General features: G+C 39.9%; 2 protein-coding genes and 1 pseudogene across 2 annotated transcripts; all 3 read right to left on the reverse strand.

The window, feature by feature from the left end:
- Nucleotides 1-239: 239 nt before the first annotated feature.
- Nucleotides 240-3,030, reverse strand: LOC121815717 (annotated as a pseudogene).
- A 5,182-nt stretch (nucleotides 3,031-8,212) lies between these two features.
- LOC121811751 (cystatin-B-like) lies at nucleotides 8,213-9,529 on the reverse strand. Its single transcript, XM_005912271.2, has 3 exons — nucleotides 9,339-9,529; nucleotides 9,158-9,259; nucleotides 8,213-8,530 (listed from the first exon to the last, which is right to left on the reverse strand). Exons 1-3 carry the CDS (start codon nucleotides 9,477-9,479, stop codon nucleotides 8,402-8,404), a joined length of 372 nt encoding a protein of 123 aa, XP_005912333.1. The 5' UTR covers nucleotides 9,480-9,529; the 3' UTR covers nucleotides 8,213-8,401.
- Nucleotides 9,530-14,232: 4,703 nt separating this feature from the next.
- LOC102309442 (cystatin-B) lies at nucleotides 14,233-15,602 on the reverse strand. Its single transcript, XM_005912272.3, has 3 exons — nucleotides 15,425-15,602; nucleotides 15,236-15,337; nucleotides 14,233-14,557 (listed from the first exon to the last, which is right to left on the reverse strand). The coding sequence occupies exons 1-3, from the start codon at nucleotides 15,491-15,493 to the stop codon at nucleotides 14,429-14,431; spliced, it is 300 nt and encodes a 99-aa protein (XP_005912334.1). The 5' UTR covers nucleotides 15,494-15,602; the 3' UTR covers nucleotides 14,233-14,428.
- Between the last annotated feature and the right edge of the window lie 7,260 nt (nucleotides 15,603-22,862).

Consider the following 22,862-nt stretch of genomic DNA (forward strand, 5'->3'; position numbering starts at 1 on the left):
TGATTATGCAATTGTCTGGCCTCTTTCAGTGTGACAAATGAAGAAATAGGGTCTGCTCCTGAAACTGCAGGTATTTCACAAAATTAGAAATTACAACAGAAAAAAAATAATCAGCTTCATTTATTTACCCACCTCGTATTTAACTGATCAACTTTGCCTTCCATTATCTACAGTATGTTATTATATGTAAACAAGGAAAGCTTTTCCCTCATGAAGAGGCAGGTTATTAATGGATTACAATGAGAGTACAGGCTGTAGGCACTGATGTTTTGGCTGGTTCATTGTCCCATTAGAAGTACTCAATACTCTCATATTGAGTCTTGGGTGCTGCAGATCGGTCAGCTCGAGCTCTTCTCCATCACACGGGAGTTTTTCATAAACACGGAGGTGAACATATTCTTCATCTCCAACATAGAGCTGCAAGGAAGTACAAGAAAGGTTAAAGGAGATCATGTGCACTTAGAAGTACTGCTGATCATTTTAACACAGCTGTGGTAAGTCACACTAGCCAAACGACATGCTAACATGTAGAAAAGGAGAATCTATACCTTCATATATATAGAGTGCCTGATGGCTCACAAACAGAACGTTTGTTGGGCTCTGTTCATGGCTGAAACAGTATGAAGTGCACATGAATTTTCATTTTATTTTGCAGGTTTCTCTCAAATTTTGCAGTGATAAGTAACATTTCAGGCTAAAAAGTCTAAAAGTTTTGTATGAGCCTCTGCATAAATATAAAACCACATAAGCGCAGAGTGTAGAAGCAGTAGCTGAAAAAAAAATCCAGTGATCATCGCTTTAGTTTCCCCTGAGAGATCAGATCATCTACCATCAATACTCTTATTGATGATATGTTTTTATATTGAAGAGATTTGTAAAGTTGCCACTGTTTACATTACAAACATTACCTTAATGAAGTAGTTGGTCCCATACGACCTGTGTTTTGTAGCTCTGTACAATGAAAACCTCAAAGTTTCTCTTGGCTTTCTGCTCTGAGAGAGGTTTCATCTAAATAAAAATGACAATAGCATCTACATCAAATCAATCAATCAAATCACTTTTATTGTCACATCACATGTGCAGGTACATTGGTACAGCACATGCGAGTGAAATTCTTGTGTGCGAGCTTCACAAGCAACAGAGTTGTGCAAAATACAATAACATAAACAGGCAAAATATACGAATGGCTAAATCTGAAACTAATAAATATATGTACAATATATAATAGTATATGCAAAATGTATACAAATAAAATTTGTTTGTGTGTGTGTGTGTACACATATTTTACAAATTAAATAGAGTCAATAAATAAAATATATAAAAATATACAGAGTTGAGACATGTGCAAAACAGTGGCATTACTGTACAGTATGGAGTGCATAATGTTGAAGTTCCAGTAGTGAAGCTGAGGTGTCTATGACGTGTTCAGCAGTCTGATGGCCTGATGGAAGAAGCTGTCTCTCAGTCTGCTGGTACGGGACCGGATGCTGCAGAACCTCCTTCCTGATGGAAGTAGTCTGAACAGTTTATGGCTGGGGTGACTGGAGTCCTTGATGATCCTCCCCGCTTTCCTCAGGCACCGCTTCCTAGTAGATGTCTTGGAGGGAGGGAAGCTCACCTCCAATTATCCGTTCAGAGCACCGCACTACTCGCTGGAGAGCTTTGCGGTTGTAGGCGGTGCTGTTGCCATACCAGGTGGTGATGCATCCAGTGAGGATGCTCTCAATGGCACAGTGATAGAAGGTCCTGAGGATGCGGGGGCTCATGCCAATCTTTTCAGTCTCCTGAGAAAGAAGAGGCGCTGCTGCGCCTTCTTCACTGTTTTGTTTGTGTGTACTGACCACGTAAGATCCTCAGCCAGATGTACACCAAGGAACCGGAAGCTGCTCACTCTCTCCACAGCAGCGCCGTTGATGGTGATGGGGGTGTGTACTTCTCTGCACCTCCGGAAGTCCACTATCAACTCCTTTGTCTTTGCGACGTTGAGGGTGAGATGGTTGTCTTGACACCAGTGGGTCAGGGCGCTGACCTCCTCCCTGTAAGCCGTCTCATCACCGTTGGTGATAAGACCCACCACTGTAGTGTCGTCCGCAAACTTCACAATGATGTTGGAGTTGTTAGTGGCTGTGCAGTCGTAGGTGTAGAGTGAGTACAGGAGAGGGCTCAGTACACACCCCTGTGGAGCACCAGTGTTCAGTGTGATGGGGGATGAGGTGATGCTGCCCAGTCTGACCACCTTGGCGTCTGTCAGACAGGAAGCTAAGGATCCAGCTGCAGAGGGAGCTGCTCAGTCCTAGATCCTGCAGTTTCCTGTCCAGCTTCGAGGGAACGATGGTATTGAATGCTGAGCTGTAATCTACAAACAGCATTCTCACATACGTGTCTCTCTTCTCCAGGTGTGACAGGGCAGTGTGTAGTGTCAGGGCTATGGCATCATCAGTGGACCTGTTGTGGCGGTATGCGAACTGTAGAGGGTCCAGTGAGTCGGGTAGTGCAGAGCAGATGAAGTCCCTGACCAGCTTCTCGAAGCATTTGCTACGATGGGGGTCAGGGCTACAGGTCGCCAGTCGTTCAATGAGGAGATGGTGGAGGATTTGGGTACAGGGACGATGGTGGCCATTTTGAAGCAGGCTGGGACTACAGACAGAGAGAGGGAAAGGTTGAAGATGTGTCGTGAACACTCCAGCCAGCTGAGCCGCGCATGACTTGAGGACGCGGCCGGGAATCCCGTCCGGACCAGTAGCTTTGCGTGCGTTCACCTTCCTGAAGCACTTCCGCACATCCTCCTCAGACACAGTGTGCGCACTGACGTCATCCGCGGTGCGCACACTGTCCGGTCTCATGGTGTTCGCTGTGTCGAATCTAGCGTAGAATACGTTTAGATCCTCACACAGAGAGGCCGTGGCACAGGCCCCGTGTGTGCATAAAGTTGTGAGTGTAAAATCTTTGTCTTCTACTCACTGCATCACAGATCTTCTGAACTTCTTCATCAGCCTCCTTTTCCTCGGTAAGCCCTCCGCACATCGGCATTTTGACACATGTGGATACCCCTTCGGCGCCAGCTGCGGTCGCAAGGCTGGAACCGACAAAAACACCCTGATAATGGACTGTGTTTAGACTGTTCCTTCCCATTCCATGCAAGGCCACCTGGGTTGGCTGGAAGACTGTTTACTTAGCCTAGCAAGGTGAAGGACACTGTCTCAGCTTAATGGTAGCGCTGGGCAGGATGGCTGCTGTGTTTGCTTCGGGGGGTCCTAATTCACTGCAGGGCAACCTGCACGTGGCGAATAAAGCCTTGATTGATTGATTGATTGATTGATTGATTGATTGATTGATTGATTGATTGATTGATTGATTGATTGATTGATTGATTGCTCAGAATTACTGTTATTCATGCCTTTATTTCATCATGTCTAACTTATTGTAATTCATTGTTCACTTGTCTTTTAAAAAAAAAAAAAAACCTTGAGCTCTGGATGTTTTTCCACTTATTTTCAGACCAGTCCTTATGCCTGAGCACTTTCAGAGGAATAGTTTTATTTGTTAGGGCAATTTACACTGACATATTAATCATTCGAGCATTTAAAAAAAAAAACTAACTCAAGAGAGGAACCAGTTAACTTATCTTTAGGCACTTTGTTATTTGCAGCTTGTTCCAGAAATAAATAATTTGTTCCCATTTCTTTTGTTAAATCTATGAAAAATGACAAAAAAGCACCATTTGACATACATAAATCAGTATTTTTGCACCAGAAGGTGATTTCCAATGAGCTGTTAGCCAAAAGCTGGTATAACTTAGTATAATCTACAGTTCTTAAAAAAATGAAGAAACTGAACAACAAGTGAGTGGCAGACCTAAAGAAAAAACAACAACAACAACAAAACAAAAATCAACCTACAACGGATTAACTGTATCTGAAAGCATTGCCCTCAGAAATGAGAAAAAATATCTGACACAGTCGGTCCATCTACCGTTTACCATTTTCAAGGAAAGCTGAAATATGTAAAGTTACACAAGAACTGCACTGAATATCAGTGGCCACAGGTCTTATGGAGAGATGAATCCAAATTTGAAGTTTTTGGTTCAAATAATTCTCTCAACTTCTTACTGAACAATATTATAGTTATGTTATGGACACAATGTCTCTCATCTTTCATTTGAGGGTATCCACATTCAAATTGGATGAAGGGTTTAAGAGTTTCAGCTACTTAACATATGCCACCCTCTTTTTAAAAGAACTACAAGTAATTGGACAATTGACTCAAACGCTATGTGCTATGCAGATGTGGGCAATTCATTCATTATGTCATTATCAATTAAGCAGATAAATGGCCTTGAGCTGATTTGAGGTGTGGTGCTTGCATTTGGAATATTTTGCTGTGAACAGTAGTGTTGTGCAGATCAATATTGAAGTTTTTGGTTCAAATATCAATTCCTCCAGTTACAGTTATAGTTATTAATGTTCAAGAATCGATTTTCATATTAAAATATCATTTTTTTTAGTAATTTGGAGTAAATTTGTAGTTTATCACTAACAGGAACATGGTGGAAAGAAACTATATCATTCGGATCATCTAACTTGGAAGGAACTACTTCCTCTTCCGACTTACATAGTGTTACGAAATCAGTTTCACCCCGGTTCTTTTTTATTCCTCCAGGCATCCAGAGACAGCACCGGACTCAGTAGTCATTTTCACAAAACCTTTATTCATCTTCATTTAAGCATGCATCTTCTAGAAGGGGAGATGTGCAAGGCCGGTGCAAATCTTCCCTCCTTTGTCTGTGAAACACAGTTTTGTAGAAGCAACCCTATCATAAAACCCCCATGGTGTCCTGCAAACTCTGTGTGTCTGTGTGTGTATGCATGAGTACATGAGTGAGTGTGCATGTAGGTGTGGGTGCGTCGTACATCCTGGGGGTCATAAAAGTAATCTCCTCACCCAAGCTACACCAAATTCCTCTAGACAACATACAAAACACAGTTAACATATTACAAACACTGAGACCCCCACTCTGCATCCACTGGGCCATTGGCCTCTTGTTGTCTTACATTTACAGATAAGGTGGAGAGTCTCCTGCAAACCTACTTCTAAGTTATAACAATTATGACTGTTTATTAGATTCAGGTTAAAGCATCAGCATCAGCAACCCCCAACTGTAGCTTCCTGTCTCCTTTTATCACAGCAGACCCCCAGTGTCCATAAATTCCTTTCCCTCTAAACAATTACACACACTCTCAGGCCTACAGCTAATAGTCTACAATAGTCATATGCAAAATAAGGCTGTATAAATGTCGCAGCCCTTTGGCGTGCACACTCAACAATGGCCAAGCGTAAATGGAGTCATGTATGGATGTATTTTACCTCCACAAACAGCCAAGACGTGGTTTGCGATACATGTGGCAAGACAGTGAGGTGTTGTGGCAACACCACTAACCTCATCAAACACCTCAGAGTAAATCATATCACAGACTATGATGAGCTTATGTTGAGGGGAACTGAAAATGGGGAGAGGAAGGTGCAGCTAGGGCGAGACAGACATCTTGTAAGAGTCCTTTAGTGCTGCAGGCAGGCAAGTGTTCAAATAGCACACAACTTCAGGGTTGTTGTTTTTTTATTTCTATATAATTCTGCATTATTAAGCAATAAGAACAAGTAGTCTGATGTCCTGTAATCATTATGAAGCTATAATTTGAAATACAATAAAACATTACATTTTTGTACAAAGTATCGGATCAGTATTGTCGATGCCACCCTGAATTTTACTTAGTATTGGATCGGAAAGGAAATCAGTGGTATCGCACATCACTAGTGAATAGACAACATGCAGTCAAAGCAGCTCTCCGTGTAGGTGGAACAAGCCATCCTCAAGCTGTGAAAATGGGAAAATCCCATCCAAGAAATTGCTACATTATTAGGAGTGGCAAAATTTACAGTTTGGTACATCACACACACAACCTGCTGCTTTACACCGAGAAGACCAAGGAGCTCATTGTGGACTACAGGAGGAATGCTGACCCACATCCACCCATCCACATTAAGGGGACGGCTGTGGAGCGTGTGAGCAGCTTCAAGTTCCTGGGAGTTCACATCTCCGAGGATCTCACCTGGGCGACCAACTGCTCCAAGCTGGTCAAGAAGGCTCACCAGCGCCTCTTCTTCTTGAGGACTCTGAGGAAGAACCACCTGTCCTCAGACATCCTGGTGAACTTCTATCGTTGCACCATCGAGAGCATCCTGATCAACTGTATAACAGTCTGGTACGGGAACTGCTCTGCCTCGGACCGGAAGGCGTTGCAGAGGGTCGTGAAAACTGCCCATCGCGCCACCGGAGCACCACTTCCTGCCATAAAAGACATCTACAGGAAGCGGTGTCTGAAAAGGGCTGGGAAAATCATCAAAGACCCCAGTCACCCATCACATGGACTCTTCACCCTCCTGCCCTCTGGGAGGCGCCACAGGAGCCTCCAGACTAAGACCACCAGGTACCGGAACAGCTTCTTCCCCACAGCTGTCAGACTCCTGAACTCTGCCTCCTGACATCTGACCCACGTTAACACACGGACTGAACATACACACACCCACAATGGACAACCGTACCCTCAAACACACAATAATAACATGGACTGAACCACCACTCACAACCACTAGCACTTTATATAGCCTCTGTAGAAACTATCGACACCCTCACTTATCTTAACTGCACTACTGTATAGCTCTGTGTAAATAATCATTCTGTACATACGATAATTTTTAACCCTACAACTGTTTACAACTTGCATAGTTCCCATTTCTGTATAGCTGTATATCTCAGATTTCTGTGAAGTTATTTATTTCATATTCTGTATAGTTTTTCATATTTATATCCTGTTCATAGCCTGTACATAGCTTGTACTCACTACAGCCTGTACATACTTATAGTTATAGAATATTCACAACATACTTCATACCGTGTACATTATAACATACCATAATAGACCCATTTCTGTAATCTACTTACATATCTATATTATTGCTAATATATATTGTAATATATCTATATCACTAAAGCACTTCTGGATGGATGCAAACTGCATTTTGTTGCCCTGTTACCTGTGCATGTGCAATGACAATAAAGTTGAATTCTATTCTATTCTATTCTATCCTGAGAAAGAAACAAAGGATTGGTGAAATCAGCAATGCAAAAAAGACCTGAATGTCAAAGAAAGACAACCGGGGTGGATGATCGCAGAATCATTTCCATGGTCATGAGAAAACCCCTTTACAACAACCAGATGGCTTCGTTTTTCAGTGAGATGATGATCCCAAACACACTGCCAGAGCGATGTCTCAATACTGCTGGGTTACAGCACAGACTATAGATGTCTCTGCCACGGCTAGACAGTTTTCACCGGTCGCCTTGCCAATTTTTGTTGTGTTTGTGTGTACTTTGTGGTGTTCTCCTCTCCATCCTGTGCACGTGTTTGTATCCGGGAACATGTACTTCCGGAAGCCATGGCACGGAACGGCAGCTGACCCGGGGGGAGCATCCTGAGCTGGAATCGCCGCACCTGTGCTTAATCACTTCGCCGGCTGCTACTAATCCAAAGCAGACCTATTTAACAGTGCGGTCGGGTCACAACCAACGCTGGAACGTTGAGCTAAACCGGGTAGCGTAGTCGTGATTAGCGTACCTAGTTTGTGAAGGAGAGAGAACGTTTAAGTTACCGTGCGTGTGTTTTTCTCATCTGCCTCCAGGATCCAGGGATCGGAGGAGGAGCGGGCACAAGAACAAGTAGTTTTGGATAATCACTGCACTGTCACCGCAGGGAGAAGTCACTGTATCACTGCGCTGCCCTTTTGGATTACAGACTCGAACTGCTGCCTTATTTTTTTTCACTGTGAATAAATTCACTGTCACTCTGCAAGAAGTCTCGCACCTGAGTCCTTCAACCCAATTCACCATGACAGTCTCACTATTTTACAGCTCTTTTTAAAGCATAATGTTTATTTCAAACGTATTATCTGTTTCACTATGGACAAAAGTAGATGTTTTATTTGTTTCTTTGAAACTGCGCTGGTTATCCTTGCTATTCTGATGGCATCTCTGAAGTGAGTCACATAAGTGGTGAATTGTGAGGCAGTTCAATTCCCCAACCAATCACATACTTTAAAAATAGCCCCTATGACCACAGAATGTATCTTACAATTACACACACACACACACACACACAAAAAAAAATTCTGCTTTATTTATTTACCCACCTCGTATTTAACTGATCTAGTTTGTCTTATTTCCAATATCTGCAGTATGTTGTTATATGGAAACAAAGAAAGCTTTCCCCTCATGAAGAGGCAGGTTATTAATGGATTACAATGACACTACTGTGGGCACTGATGCTTTGGCTGGTTCGTTCTCCCATTAGAAGTACGCAATAGTATCATGTTGACTCTTGGGGTGCTGCAGTCTGGTCAGCTGGAGCGTTCCTCCATAAGCCGGGAGTTTCTTGTAAACACGAAGGTGAACATATTCGCCTCCTCCCACATGGACCTGCAAGGAAATACAAGGAAACTTAAAGGAGATGCTTAATGTGCACATAGAAGTAATCCTGATCATTTTATCACAGCTGTGGTAATGTAAGCCACAGCTGCGGGCCAAACAACATGCTAACATGTGAAAAGGAGAATCCACATCTTCATCTATATAGAGTGCACAATGTTTCTAGTGTTCACAAACTAAGATGACGGAGGACATTACACAGCAGTAGTTTTGTTTGCTATCAATTTTGACAGCCCTATTAAAGATTAATATCAGTTTGTACATGCTCCAGATAGCTTTTCTTCAAATTCTTTCATTCTCACTCGCTTTTGCAACTTTGTACTTTTGTGTTACTCGCAGCAATAACTCCACCTAATTGTTAGTCCATTTAAAAAACTCGGTGCTTTTCCTCAACATTTTGCTGCGAAGTTTTAAAGAGCTGGAAAGTAAATAAACTATCTTACAATGTGGAAAAGGGGCATCCACTTCTTTGGCTATAGTGCATGATGGCACTAGTGTTCACAAACAAAACATTTTTTGAGCTCTGTTATGGCTGTGACAGTTTTAACCATAACGGTTTAAGTTTTGTATGAACCTCCATATAAATTACCACATAAACGCTTGAATTACAAACATTACCTTAATGAAGTAGTTGGTCCCAGCTACGAGCTGCGTTTTGTAGCTCTCTGCAGTGAAAACCTCGAAGTTTCTCCCGGTTTTCTGCTCTGCGAGAGGCTTCATCTGAAGAACAATAACAGCAACACCAACATGAAGCACAGGCCCCGTGTGTGCGAGTGTCAAATCTCACTTTTCTACTCACTGCATCACAGATCTTCTGAACTGCTTCATCAGCCTGCTTCTCCTCGGTCAACCCTCCGATCATTTTTACTCCGACAACATTTTGTTGGTAAAAAACGACCAAAAAGGTTATGAACACACGCCAATTCACAAGACTCCGCATTTTGGACCAGCGCACGGAAAAAGATGCGTTTGTTTGTAGGCTAAAAAAAAAAAAAACCCCACATAAACACATATTGGACCGTACCATCATCTTAGGGAGAAGGGGGTTGTGGGCGGGGCGGTATTTGCCAACATTATGAAAAAAAAGAGAAGCACACTTACATACGGAAATAATTACTTTTGTCCATTTTTTGTCCGTTTTTTACTGCATGTGTGGGTTAGTCTGAGCTGACGCTCGAGTCTGCCGGTGTTGTACCAAAAAATGATCGTCTGCCAAAAACTGATTTCCAGTATTTACTAGAAACTGATTACTGTACTGCTATAAATAAATTGTTGCTCTATGCAAAACATATGTCAAACGTATCCCTCACGCATCAGTGTAACTTTGTGCTGAACATTGCCTTCGCGAATAATATCAAGTCATCTTGAGCCACAAACAACATTTCTGTAAGAAGGTAGAATCCGCAATCAGTTTTTGGCACTGACTTTTACATATCCTTTATTTATCCAGTTAAAAATAATCTCGCATTGACATTAAAAGTGTCTTTTTTTAAGAGTAATCTGGCCAAGAGGACAGCAGAAACTGCAACAAATATAACAATAGTTCTCTAAACATAGTTTAAGTGGACACATACGGACCGGATTGGTTGCAATGTAAATACAATAACACAGAGTTATACAGATACCTGAAAAACAGGCCATTTTTACATTTTATATATAACCCCTATGTAAACCAGGTCTCTCTTGAAAATGAGATTTTTAATCTCAATGAGATTTTTTTTACCTGGATAAATAAAGGACTAATAAAACCCTGTTCACCAAAGTGTATTTACAAACATACGAATTACGCATTTTAAAAGCAAAACAAAACACGGAAACACTGGAAATTAGTTTTTGGCACAACAGGTAGTGAGTGGAAGTACAGGGTGTGAGTAGCAAAAAAACAAAGTGTGATCACATTGAAAAGGTTGGATGGGATCTTTGTCATGATGGTCTTCCGAGTACATGTACTGGATAAGTGACCTGGAAACTTACTGGAAGGTGGCTCTAACACATGATAGGTGGAGCAATATGTGTAACCACAGACCCTAAATGTTTGCTTACGCTGTCTTCTCCAAATATCTACTTGTGTAATTGTGTCTTAAATTTTAAATGTCTTTAAAACAGATAAAACCTAAGCTTTTATATGAACTTTTCTTTAGATGACTAAAAAGGGCGATGACTAAGAGGTGTTTCTTGCAGTCCTGTCAGTCTGTAGTCTGATATAAATGTCTTACAAAACTCCATTATGTGGCACAGCTGTGTCTGTCAAAAAGTATCTTAAATAAACAAAATGAGCTTTGCAAATTCTTCTTTAAGCTGACTGTTCGAGAGATAAGCTATCAAACTTGACTCAGATCAATATGCCAGGTCTGCAGGTTTTTTTTTAACTGAAGGGGTGATTGCAGAGACTTGCAGTTTTGCAAAGAACTCCAAAAACAAGTAAAGAGATTGATAAAAAGAATAATGGTAATTTGTCAAATCCTGTCTGCCGCCAAAGAATCTTCTTCTTCTTCCTTCATTTTTAATGGCAGCTTGCATCCAAAGATGTTGCACTGCTGCCATCTCCTGGGTTTTACTGTTACATCGCTTCCAAAACCTTCGATCCTCTTGATGAGTCCAGTATTTCTCAAAAAAACACTCCTTTTCCTTCATCATGACTTAATCACTCAACTACCTTTTCAGACTTTTCTGCTCTGTAGTACCACCCATTTCTACCCTCAACACTCTCCTTTGACTGGCATACTTCCTGCAAATAATAAGTACATGTTCAACCGTTTCCACCAGTTACATAAACCAGTCGAATGTTTCCTCATTCTAAGGAGAGTGCCATTCGGAAAACAATGACCTGTTCGTATTCCCCTTATTAATATCTCCTCCTGCCTAATTATTCCTCTACTTCTCTTAACTTCTATTGTGTGTTGTACCCTATATAAATCTCTCCCTTTTACTTTGCTATGACCAAGTCAGTTTCCATAAATTCTTACTTTCTTTCCAGACTATACTTTTGATATCTGCACATCAACATCTACTTTTTTAACAGCTTCTTTAGCCAACCTATCTGCTCTTTCATTACCCACAATACCTATATGTATACCTATACCTATAGTTTTATTTATACAGCGCCAAATCACAACAACAGTCGCCTCAAGGCACTTTATATTGTAAGGAAGACCCTACAATAATACATTCAGACAAAAACAAATAAATAACCATTCCACCTATTCTAAAGCCAACAGTATGGCATATAACCCAACTGCATATATACTCAGAAGATTTGATGGTCTTTTTGCAATTTGATGCGGCGTAGGTCTGCTCCAAGCATACTACATTTAACTGATGTGGATAGGGCCTGTGCCACAGGGCAACTTCAAGCTGATGTTCCACAAAACCAATATGCAAAATTATTCTGAGTGAGCCTTAATACCATCTCCAGACTGAAGAGCGAGTTCTATGTCAGAGACAAGCAGAGAAGTTGGTGTCCTAAGAAGACGGCACCACAAGCAGACCGTTACCGTACTGTCACTGTCAGCACTTAGAAACCGTAAGCAGTCTGCTACAGATTTGCAAAGTTTTGGTTGATGCCACTCTACCCAGACAATCTGCAATGATATTAGCAACACATGCACTGAACATGAACATGCTGAGAGATGTTATGTTTTGCAATGAATCCAGGTTTTGCCTATGGCAGCTGGGTCGTGGGGTTAAAGACCAACAATTTCTACTTGTCACATTTCAACTCTGAGGAATGTAACTTCTGGTTGTGAAACAGAGACTCAACAGCAGTGCTCACATGTTTCAAAGAATAGTTTGGACATCTCTCAAAGAACGTTAAGACCTGAAGACGTTTTTTCTCTTTTTTAGAATGTTTGGAATCTGAGGACAGAGACGGACCTGCAGACGGTCTCAGGATCAGTGGAGGCTCTCTTTGCACTTTGCTGTTTCTTTGTCTCTTTAACTTGTGACTATTTTCTTTTGTGTAGCTTTTACCTAGCATTTGGGGGAACATCCATTTGCTTTGTCTTCGCTGTTGTTTTTTCAGACACCTTGACTCTTTGCAAATAGTTCACAACAAAAATATATGTCGTTATGAACAAGAGAACTGAATTAACTTTATTATTGAAATCACAATGAGTCTGTTGTCAATGAATACATAATAAAAATACACTCTGATATGTCCAACGTTTCAGTGAGATCCAGTACTGTGACATCCTCCTGTGATTATTTTATTGCAGTGCCGCTTCTTTTGTCATATTTGTGCTTCTTTTAACAAGAAATCTTGCTGACTGTTCATGACTTAATGTAAATGTATGAAGTGTGAATAATCAGTGTTTTTTAATGTAAAATCCATCTGCACCTAGAGCTTTGTAATTAAATACCCTCTACACTTTTTTGCCAACAGCCCTCTGATTTCTTGCAAGAAATCCAACCAATGTGGCAAACAGTGTCACAAAGCATGTGCAAACCTTTTTTTATATTTTCTAGTAGAGGAACAGTGTGATTTTAATGTTTTCCACAAGAAAATCAATCTAAAGCGTGTCATTTCAATCTGATGCATATTTACAATATGTTTGTAGACACAGACTGCATAGACTATGGTGAAATATCTGCAACTTGAGTCATCAATGGGATCACATTGCGTGTGATTAACAAAGATGAATGTCAGTCACAAGATAAAAACAATCATAGGCTGACTAATGCCAAAGTCTGCCAACAAAATACTGCTGACAACCCACTGACCACCTTTTTTTTTTCCAAGTCAGAGTTGGGAAGTGTGATTTGAGGTTTGCCCGACAGTCTCGACATGTTCAAATACAGCATGTGACTTATTGTCATTTAAGATTGCTTAAATCATATTTTCCCTGTACACTGTTCTGTGTTATGTACAGTTCATTTGTGAACTTTGGACCACTGAAAACTTGAATAACTGGAAATCTTAAAGCGAAAGTTTTTCTTTACCTATGCTATGGAATAGCATGTCATGGTAGCATGGGTCGTCTTACATTTCAAATGTACGATGTTGGCTACCACACGTTGCCAGCACAGTTTCACCTTGATCATGAATCCTCAAACCTACAGAGCTCCATTGGAGGTTGAAACACCAGTCTTAGAAGATAATTTCAAATAATTTGGGGTTTTAACAATGTTTTTGGAAAGCACTGTCAAGATGCACTTAATGTATAACAAATGACTGATAGTATTTATGAACTTAAACCATTCAGTGACCCTTGAGCCTTCTAGATGTTTAGACTATTGCACAAGGATCACTCCCATCAGGACAGAAATGTTTCAGCGCTGGAGAAAATTGAGCAACTTTCTATTGATTAGTGTAAAAGAACAAAACGCATCCTAAAAGTAGAAAAAGTTGATTTAAATCAATGAGACCCCTGCCTCATATCAGACTCAACTGTGTATTATGTCTCTTTCATGTAAGCATTCAAAAAGGAGGGCAAGCTAGATGAAAGAACTCTCCAAAAGATGTCATTTTAAACAAAATTGTGTTCAGAGTTCAGTCTGACATGATTATTGCTACAAAAATGTTTTTGCGGGTCTGAACACAAACATTGTGTGCTAAAATCCATCAATCACTTGTGCAAGACATGTCTATAGCTGCCACATTTACTAAAGATACTGCAAATGTGTCTTATGTTAGGAAAGAGAAATGAGTTTGCTTTCAGATAATATGCAGGCATTTCACAAATCATACACCACAATAGAAGAAAAATCTGCTTAATTTATTTATGCACCTTGTATAAAAGTGTTCCACTTTACCTTACATCTACCATCTACAGTATATTGTTACATATAAGCAAAGGAAACTGCACATGTTTGTCAAGAGGCAGGTTATGAATGGATTACTACAAGACTACAGCCTGAAGGCACTGATGCTTTGGCTGGTTCGTTCTCCCATTAGAAGTACTCAATACTGTCATCGTGACTCTTGGGGTGTTGCACACTGGACAGCTCGAGCTCTCCTCCATAACACGGGAGTTTCTTGTAAACACGGAGGTGAACGCATTCGTCTCCGCCCACATGGACCTGCAAGGAAGTACAAGAAAAAGTTAGAAGAGATACTTAATGTGCACATAGAAGTACTCGTGATAACATAAGCCACGCTGACCACACAACATGCTAACATGTAGGAAAGGAGGCGTTCATGTCTTCATTACAGAGTGGACTATGGCTCGAGTGATCAAAAAAAACCGGACGAGTCATTTTAGACTAAGAAAATAAAGTAAATCTCTGCTTGTGAGACTTTATTGAAGCCCTGAGGGAGTGTTGTGCAAATGTGTTCCAAGCCATCATACACAGGTACTGGAAGCACTGGAATGGCTTGTTTTGCCCTTTAACACCAGGAGTGTGAAGCACACATGTACTTTAATCTTCCTTTGCATATTTTTTCTCAAAATTTAAATACATTTAACCAAAACTTGGCTGGAAACTTAGATTAAAAGCATCAGCCGTGATGAATGACACTTAAGACTAGAAAATCAACAGTTTAAGGTTTGCATGAAATTCTATATATATGACCACATAACTACATAAGCCTAGAGATGGTAAAGAAAGAAAGAAAATCACTGATAATCGCGTTAGTTTTCACTTTATGGATCAGATTATTTACAGTTAATACTCTTATTGATGATATTTTATTATATGCAAGACCTCGGAGCTTTGCAGTGTTTCCACTGAGCTCACTGCTTGCATTACGAACATTACCTTAATGAAGTAGTTGGTCCCAGCAACGACCTGTGTTTTGTAGTTCTTTGCAGTGAAAACCTCGAAGTTTTTCCCGGTTTTCTGCTCTGCGTGAGGCTTCATCTGAATAACAATGACAGCAACATCAATAAGAAGAACAGGCCCCGTGTGCACAAAATGTTAAGTGTAAAATCTCTCTTTTCTACTCACTGCATCACAGATCTTCTGAACTTCTTCATCGGCCTGCTTCACATCGGTAAGCCCTCCGCACATCGGCATTTTGACAAGGTTTTGGTAGTGAAAAACGACGAAATAGTGAATAAACGCATGTAGAGCCTTTTTTATAGGTCGTTCGGTGAGTCAGCGAGTCATATGACGCCGCATTTTGGACCGTACCATCGGCATAGGGGGAGAAGGGGGTGGTATTTGCAAACGATCGTGTAAAAAACCAAGAAAAAAAGCTCACATAATCAGATATCCTAAGACAAGAAAACAATGAGTAGCTTTTCACATTTTTATACATTGATTTTGTGTTTATAGGATAAATCTTCTAAATGTTTGTACACGTATTTTTAGTCCGTACGCCTTTTACTGCATGTGTCGGTTAGTGCGAGCGTATGACAGCTGACTGTCAAGTCTGCCGGGAAGTGAAAATACAGGGTGTGATCTGTGATGTTTGGAGAGGATGACGCATGAATCACGGCCTAAAAAACTGTTTTCAGTTCTTCCTTTCCGGTTATCGTACTTCGGATATCTGAACCTCAGCAAACCACAGTTCCCCAAAGTACTGAGTGGGTACTGCTCTCTGTGGTTCAGAAATTATTATTGCTATTATTTGTTGTTTAAGGCTGAATTAGAATTAGATTTTACCCAGCTCATTGGTTTCTTAACCAGGGGAAATCTAATTATTACTTGTTTAAAGTTAATCTTTAAACCTTGAAATGTTAGATGAAAAAATAAAAACCAAAAAGGAGACTTGAATGACTGCAAACGGCAGCAAAATAGTAAAACACGCAGATGAAAAACCAGCCACAAAGTGACACAAGCTAAAGAAAAAAAAATAAAACACAGACAGACAGCTGAAAATGACTTGAAAGGCTGCAATAAGGGCACTACATAGACAGACATAATCAAGGAGCGACAAATAACACAGAAAAGCCAAACTAGTGCACACATAGACCAAACAACCAAACATATGACATGTCTGGATTTTTAGTAGTTATGTGTCTCTTATAGTTTGGGTTTCTTGTATGTAGAAAAGACAGGAAGAGCCTGAAAGAACAGGATTACTCGGAAACCTCACGCTGTGGTGCTAACAGTCAACGCCTCTGCATGTGATGTGGTTACCATGGCCAGCAGGTCAGACAGCATTGCTGGAGAAGCTTTGCCTGGTATTTGAACTGAATGAGTCCAATGAGTAAAAGGGGCAGCAGTGGATTTCTGGACAGGGTGCAACTCAACTCTAGGTCAGGTGACTGTGCAGGCCAGGCCATCTAGCCCACCATCTCATCACTCTCCTTCTTGGTCAAATAGCCCTTACACATCCTGGTTTTGGGGGTCATTATCCTGCTGAAAAATAAATGATTGCCCAACTAAATACAAACTGGATGGGATGGCATGTTGCTGCAGGATGCTGTAGTAGCCATGCAAAGCACAGATTTCCACTGGTCTAATTTCCTTGTGTTTCTTGGCCCAACCAAATCTCTGCTGCTTATCGTTTTTCCTTAGTAGTGGTTTCCCAGCAGCTATCAGACCATAAAGACCTGATTCACACCGTCTTCCTTGAACAGTTGATGTCAAGATGTGTCTGCTACAGGAACTTTGTGTGACATTTATCTGAGCTCTGATCTGAGGTGTTGTTAACTTGGGATTTCTGAGGCTAGTGACTCAGATGAATTTATCTTCATTATTTATCGAGCATTTTTTCAGAATTTGTCTTCAGCAGCAGAGGTGGGGCGGTCCTCATGTCAGCCAGTTTTGTTGTAGCGCTTAATGGTTTTTGCGACTGCACTTGGCGACACATGCAAGTTTTTTTTACGTTTTCCAGACTGGCTGACCTGTAGTTCTCAAAATAATAATGGACTGTGGTTTCTCTTTCCTTAGCTGATTAGGTCCTGCCATAATATGAATTCTGACAGCTGTCAGGTGTGTACCAACCTGACTTCTGCACAACACAACTGATGGTTTCAACCCCATTTAGAAGGCAAGAAATTCCACAAATGAACCCTGACAAGGCACACCTGTGAAATGAAAATCATTTCAAGTGACTAAATCATGAAGCTCTTTGAGAGAAGGGCAAGGGTTTGCAGCGCTGTCAACAAGTAAGTAAGTAAGTAAAATTTATTTATATAGCGCTTTTCACAGATAAAAATCACAAAGTGCTTTACAACACAGAAAATGGAAATATAAAAACAATATAACAGTAAATAAAACAATGTAAAACAATAAAACTATAAAAACAGCATAAGAAGAAATTAATCAAATGCTTTTCTAAATAAAAATGTCTTCAGCTGTTTCTTAAAAGAATCAATGGAGTCCGTGCAGCGAAGAGACAGTGGGAGAGAATTCCACAACCGTGGTGCCACAGTCTGAAAGGCCCGATCACCACGAGTTTTAAAACGAGTGCGTGGTACCACCAGCAGTCTCTGATCTAATGACCTTAAAGCCCGAGAAGATGATGTGAGTTTCAGCAGGTCAGATAAATATTGAGGAGCTTGACCATGCAGGGCCCTAAAGGTTAGAACTAAAATTTTAAAATGAAACCTAAAATTTACAGGCAACCAGTGAAGGGAGGCCAAGACTGGAGTGATATGTGATCTTCTCTTGGTGCCTGTTAAGAGACGTGCTGCAGCATTCTGCACAGTCTGAAGACGATTTAAGGCTGATTTGTTAAAACAAGTAAAAAGGCCATTACAATAGTCTAAACGAGAAGAAATAAAAGCATGAATAATCATCTCAAGTTCAAGCTTTGATACCATTAGTCTGAGTTTAGAAATATTCCGTAAATGATAAAAACAGTTTCGGACCAGCTGCTTAGAATGCTGCTCGAGCGACATCGAGCTGTCAAATAAGACACCGAGATTTCTAAGGCTTGATTTTACGTAAGGGTCTAAGAAGCTGATATGCTGTCTAATTTCTGGGACCATGTGGTCTGGAGCAATAATTAGAGTTTCTGTTTTATCAGAGTTTAGTTGGAGAAAATTGTCATATAACCATTTGTTGATTTCTGTCAGGCAATTACTTAAATTAGACAATTTATAAAACTCAGACATTTTGAAGGAACAGTATAGTTGGATGTCGTCAGCATAGAGATGATAGGAGATATATTTATAGCGCTTGATAATTTGGCCTAGGGGAAATACATAAAGTAAAAAGAGAATTGGACCCAGGACAGATCCCTGAGGTACCCCACACGGCAAAACTGTTGATTCTGATGTGACATGATTCATGCAAACAGTAAAAGATCTCTCAGACAGATATGATATAAACCATTTTAAAACAAGACCAGTAATCCCAAACAAGTTCTCGAGTCTGTTTATCATGATACTAATAACAAAGCAAAGGGCTGCTACTTTGAGGAAGACATCCTGTTGCCTACATCAGCCGTAAGCTGCTACCAAGGGAGAGCCTCTACGCAACGGTGAAGAAGGAAGCCTTGGCCATTAAATGGCACTTGACTCATTCAAATATTATTTGCAGGGAAGAGAATTCAACCTTCAAACTGACCAGAAAACCCTGACCCAAAACCCTGCTGTGGCTACAGAGAATGAAGGACAGTGATGAGAGAATCATCAGATGGTATCTTGCTTTGCAGCCATACCAGTTTAAGGTTCATTACATCCCTGGTAGAGACAACGCCCCTGCTGATAACCTCTATTGCTGCCTGAGGAAAGACCAAGAATTGGGTGTGTGTGTGACTACATCATAAACTTCATTGAGAGAAGGCCAAGGGTTTGCAGTGCAGCAAACAGAGAGTATGCATGTCAGTATGTATCTACAATGTAGAAAGTATTTTTTATTTTTATTTAAACATTGTATGAGAAGGTTTGTCAAACTTTGACTGATAGTGTATATGTGGACTTTTAATGAGGTAACATTTTTTACTGGTTTGTGGGCTGGTTATTGAGCAACATGAAAGACATATGCATATTTTTGAACCTACATTAACAGCCCATTACAAACTTTCACCAATGTCTGTAGTAAGTGGTGGTGCAATTACACAAGCTAATGTAACATGGGGATAAAACTGGCTTGTTGAAACATGTCTGCTGCTTCGACATTAAGGAAACTTTTGGGTGTTTACTTCTCTGTGGATTTTGTTTTTCTTCTTCTTCTTCTTCCATAAAGTATTTTTTTATTACCATTAGTGTTGCTGCTCTGTTGGAAGTTGGAAGCTGTGTCAGCATTAACATTACCAGCATGTGACCTCAGATAATACAAAGTTTAGGATAGTAATGACCTGACCATCCTTTCATTTTGTGAGACAAACTGCATGCAAAGCTTCGGTTTATAGATACGCGTTTTGGAAACTACTGAACTTCTCTTCGGTAGATGGAGTCCTGGGGGTGTGTCACTCCTACAATACTGACTTCCCTAGACTCTGAGACATGCAGCTCATCCAGCTAAAGGACCTTTTAGCCCAGATTCTTGCATGTTCCTCAACTTTGCGTTAAAGCAGAGCAGAAACTTGTGTAGCAGGTTTCAGTGGACTCATCTCACATCTGAGGATCCACTGAAAAGACCACAGTGAGATTGTTGAACACTCCAAACACAGATGCCCATGACAGATATACAGTGCCAGTGGTTGACCAGTAATAATGTTTTAACTAGGGATGTTAACGTTAACGCGGATGAATTTGTCATCACGATTAACGCGATTAACATTTTTAACGCAATTAACCAATCTGGAACGTAGAATGACTCAAAAATGTTAATCGCGTTAATCGTGATGACGGATTAATCCACGTTAATGTTGACAGCCCTAGTTTCAAAACAAAAAATGAGTTAATGACAATAAGAGTCCTGCTAGTGACAGCTTAGAGTCAGTTTATATTTGTGTATTTTTTGACTTGGTTTCTCTAATGTTTCTAATGCAAAGAACATTGCATTTTGTTGCTATATCGATATTGTAGTTGGTCCTAACATGAGAAGTTCCGAGTGGGTTTTGCTCTGATTTAGGTGCTGTATTGTGAGTATTAATTAATTTATGTATTTCATTGACACTGACAGTTAAAGAACATTTTAAGAAAAATCTTTAATTATAAATAATGCTATAAGGACAAAACATAATTAACATCTTGCAATGATGTGTATGTCTGTGGATGTTTCTCGAAGCTTTTGAAGACTGGTTTGCTTTGACTGATCTACAAAGGATTTCAGTATTTGGTGAGTTTAATTCAGAATCCTTCATTTTCATTGATCTCCCTTTCATTTATTTGTTGACATTTTGATGCGCTGCCTTGAATATTACTGGTATATGATATGAAGTTTTACTAATTAAAAAAAATTAATTCATACTTACCCGTAATTTCTGTGTCTGAAGAGACATGTATATTAGTTGTGTCACACAAACATATATAGAATCACTTTATTTCTTTCATGCTTCATCATTAGGTTGGATGTCTGTTTATATTCAGAGATAAGAAAGAAATGTGCTGACTGTTTTCCCTCTCTTGAGTGAAAATGCAATGGCTTTAAGACTAATGCATAATTTTGATATTTTACAGATCTAATATTTCCCCAGTGAAAAGCAATTATCGGTCTTCATTTCACTCTGAGTGTCACTGTATCCAAACTGCATTTACTGTAGCTGCTACGTTATCTGTGTGTCTGACAGAGATGGACAAAAACGGAAAATTTCAAAAGCACCAAATAAAATTCAAAATGGCTTTATTGAAAGCTCTAACTAAAATACAAAGATAAGCAGGTCCAGAAGAGAGAAGCAAATGTTGGGATTTATTTTTAAGAAAATAAAGGCTAATATCTTATAATTAGCATCACATATTTCTGTTTTATACTTTATTGCACGCCCTTCTCTAAGGAATTTGAGGGGAAGGGTCTGTCTCACTGGTGAAGGCATCACTAGTCGGAAATTTCTGGGGTTTGGGGAGCTCTGTTTCTGCTTATCTCTCTACAGGTCTGGTGATGGGTGAAGTGGCGTCTCTAAATAAGGAGATGCCCAGAAAGTTGCAGAAAAAGACACGTGAGCCGACATCAGACCTAAGGCCTAAACTATCACACATATTAAAAAGTGTTTCCTGCCTGGGCGCGGGAGCCTTTTGCCTCTGAGCCAGAGAGAGGAAGCCCATGGCGCCACGGAAAACAAATTTGAAATTCTAACCGTTTTGATAATCAATTGTGAAAACTTATAATTGGAGCACATTTGTCTTCTCGCTCATAAAAAAAAAAAAACCTACACAAACTAAAAACACACATGAAACGAGGTACAAGGTGTGTCACTCCTACCATACCGCCCTAGACTCTGAGACATGCAGCTCATCCAGCCAAAAGACCTTTTGGTCCAGATTCTTACATGTTCCTCAGCTTTGCTTTAATGCAGAGCAGAAATGTGTGAAGCAAGTACTTTTCTATGAGACATTTTAGTAATTTTAATATCATAAATTCACTGTTGCACCTTATCTTGCTTGAGTTCGAGCAATGTGTTTTCCTGTGCTGTTATGTTACAGTAAAAACACGTGTGTTACATGCTTACTGTGTTAAATGTAAGTTCAGTTTTGTAACTGTGCAATCCTGAGAAAATGCAGATATTGGTCAAAGAAGTATCTTTTTGTTTATTGCCTTAATGTTTTTAAAGTGTTTAGAAGAAAAAAAAGATATGGGGTTTTTTTTAGATATGTTTAGTTAAACGATAAGAATGTGGAAAATCCATTTATCATTGGCAGATGTCAGCCTGCAGACCAACAAAAATTTCTAAGTGTAATTTGAGATTACCAAGACACATACATATCTTGCAAACATGTTAAAAAGCAGTTTAACAGACTTCCCAGGTTTATCTTGTATACAGTAGGCTACAATCACATTGGACTCAGTGGTGTGTCCATAGGGGGCATGGTGTGCCCCCGCACCCAATACACACACACACACACGCACACACACACACACACACACACACACCAAGTACCTTTAGATGATCGCATGAATAGGACCAGAAAGAGTGTAACTTGATACACCCTTACTTTAACATACATACTTTAACGTACATGTACATAATATAAATATTTGTATGCTTTGCGACTTTCTGCTTCTATACTGCTATATTTTTGAATGCAAATATCATATTTTTTTTACTCCATAATATTGATTTTACAGAATAATTATTTTGCACATAAATTGCATTATTATAGATCATGCAAACGATCAGTATAAAAATAATTAAAATCAGCAGCAGCTGCAATGAAAACATGAATACGTTTTTTATTATTTTGAAACGGTCAGCTCTATATAGATACTTTGAATATACTTGTGCATCATTAAGCTACACTGGAATACAATTTGTGCTTGACTAAAAAGTTTTTTGGGGTTTTTTTAAATATGTTTTCCACTTTGCAAAATAGTTGTTTCATGTTTAAAGGCTTGTGCACTCCCACCTTTTGTGTAATAAATCTGTAAAACACAGGGCAGACGATGA

The sequence above is a fragment of the Haplochromis burtoni genome, unplaced genomic scaffold, assembly GCF_018398535.1.
Source record: "Haplochromis burtoni strain Fernald_Lab_line unplaced genomic scaffold, NCSU_Asbu1 Contig_1, whole genome shotgun sequence".
Classification (NCBI taxonomy): domain Eukaryota; kingdom Metazoa; phylum Chordata; class Actinopteri; order Cichliformes; family Cichlidae; genus Haplochromis; species Haplochromis burtoni.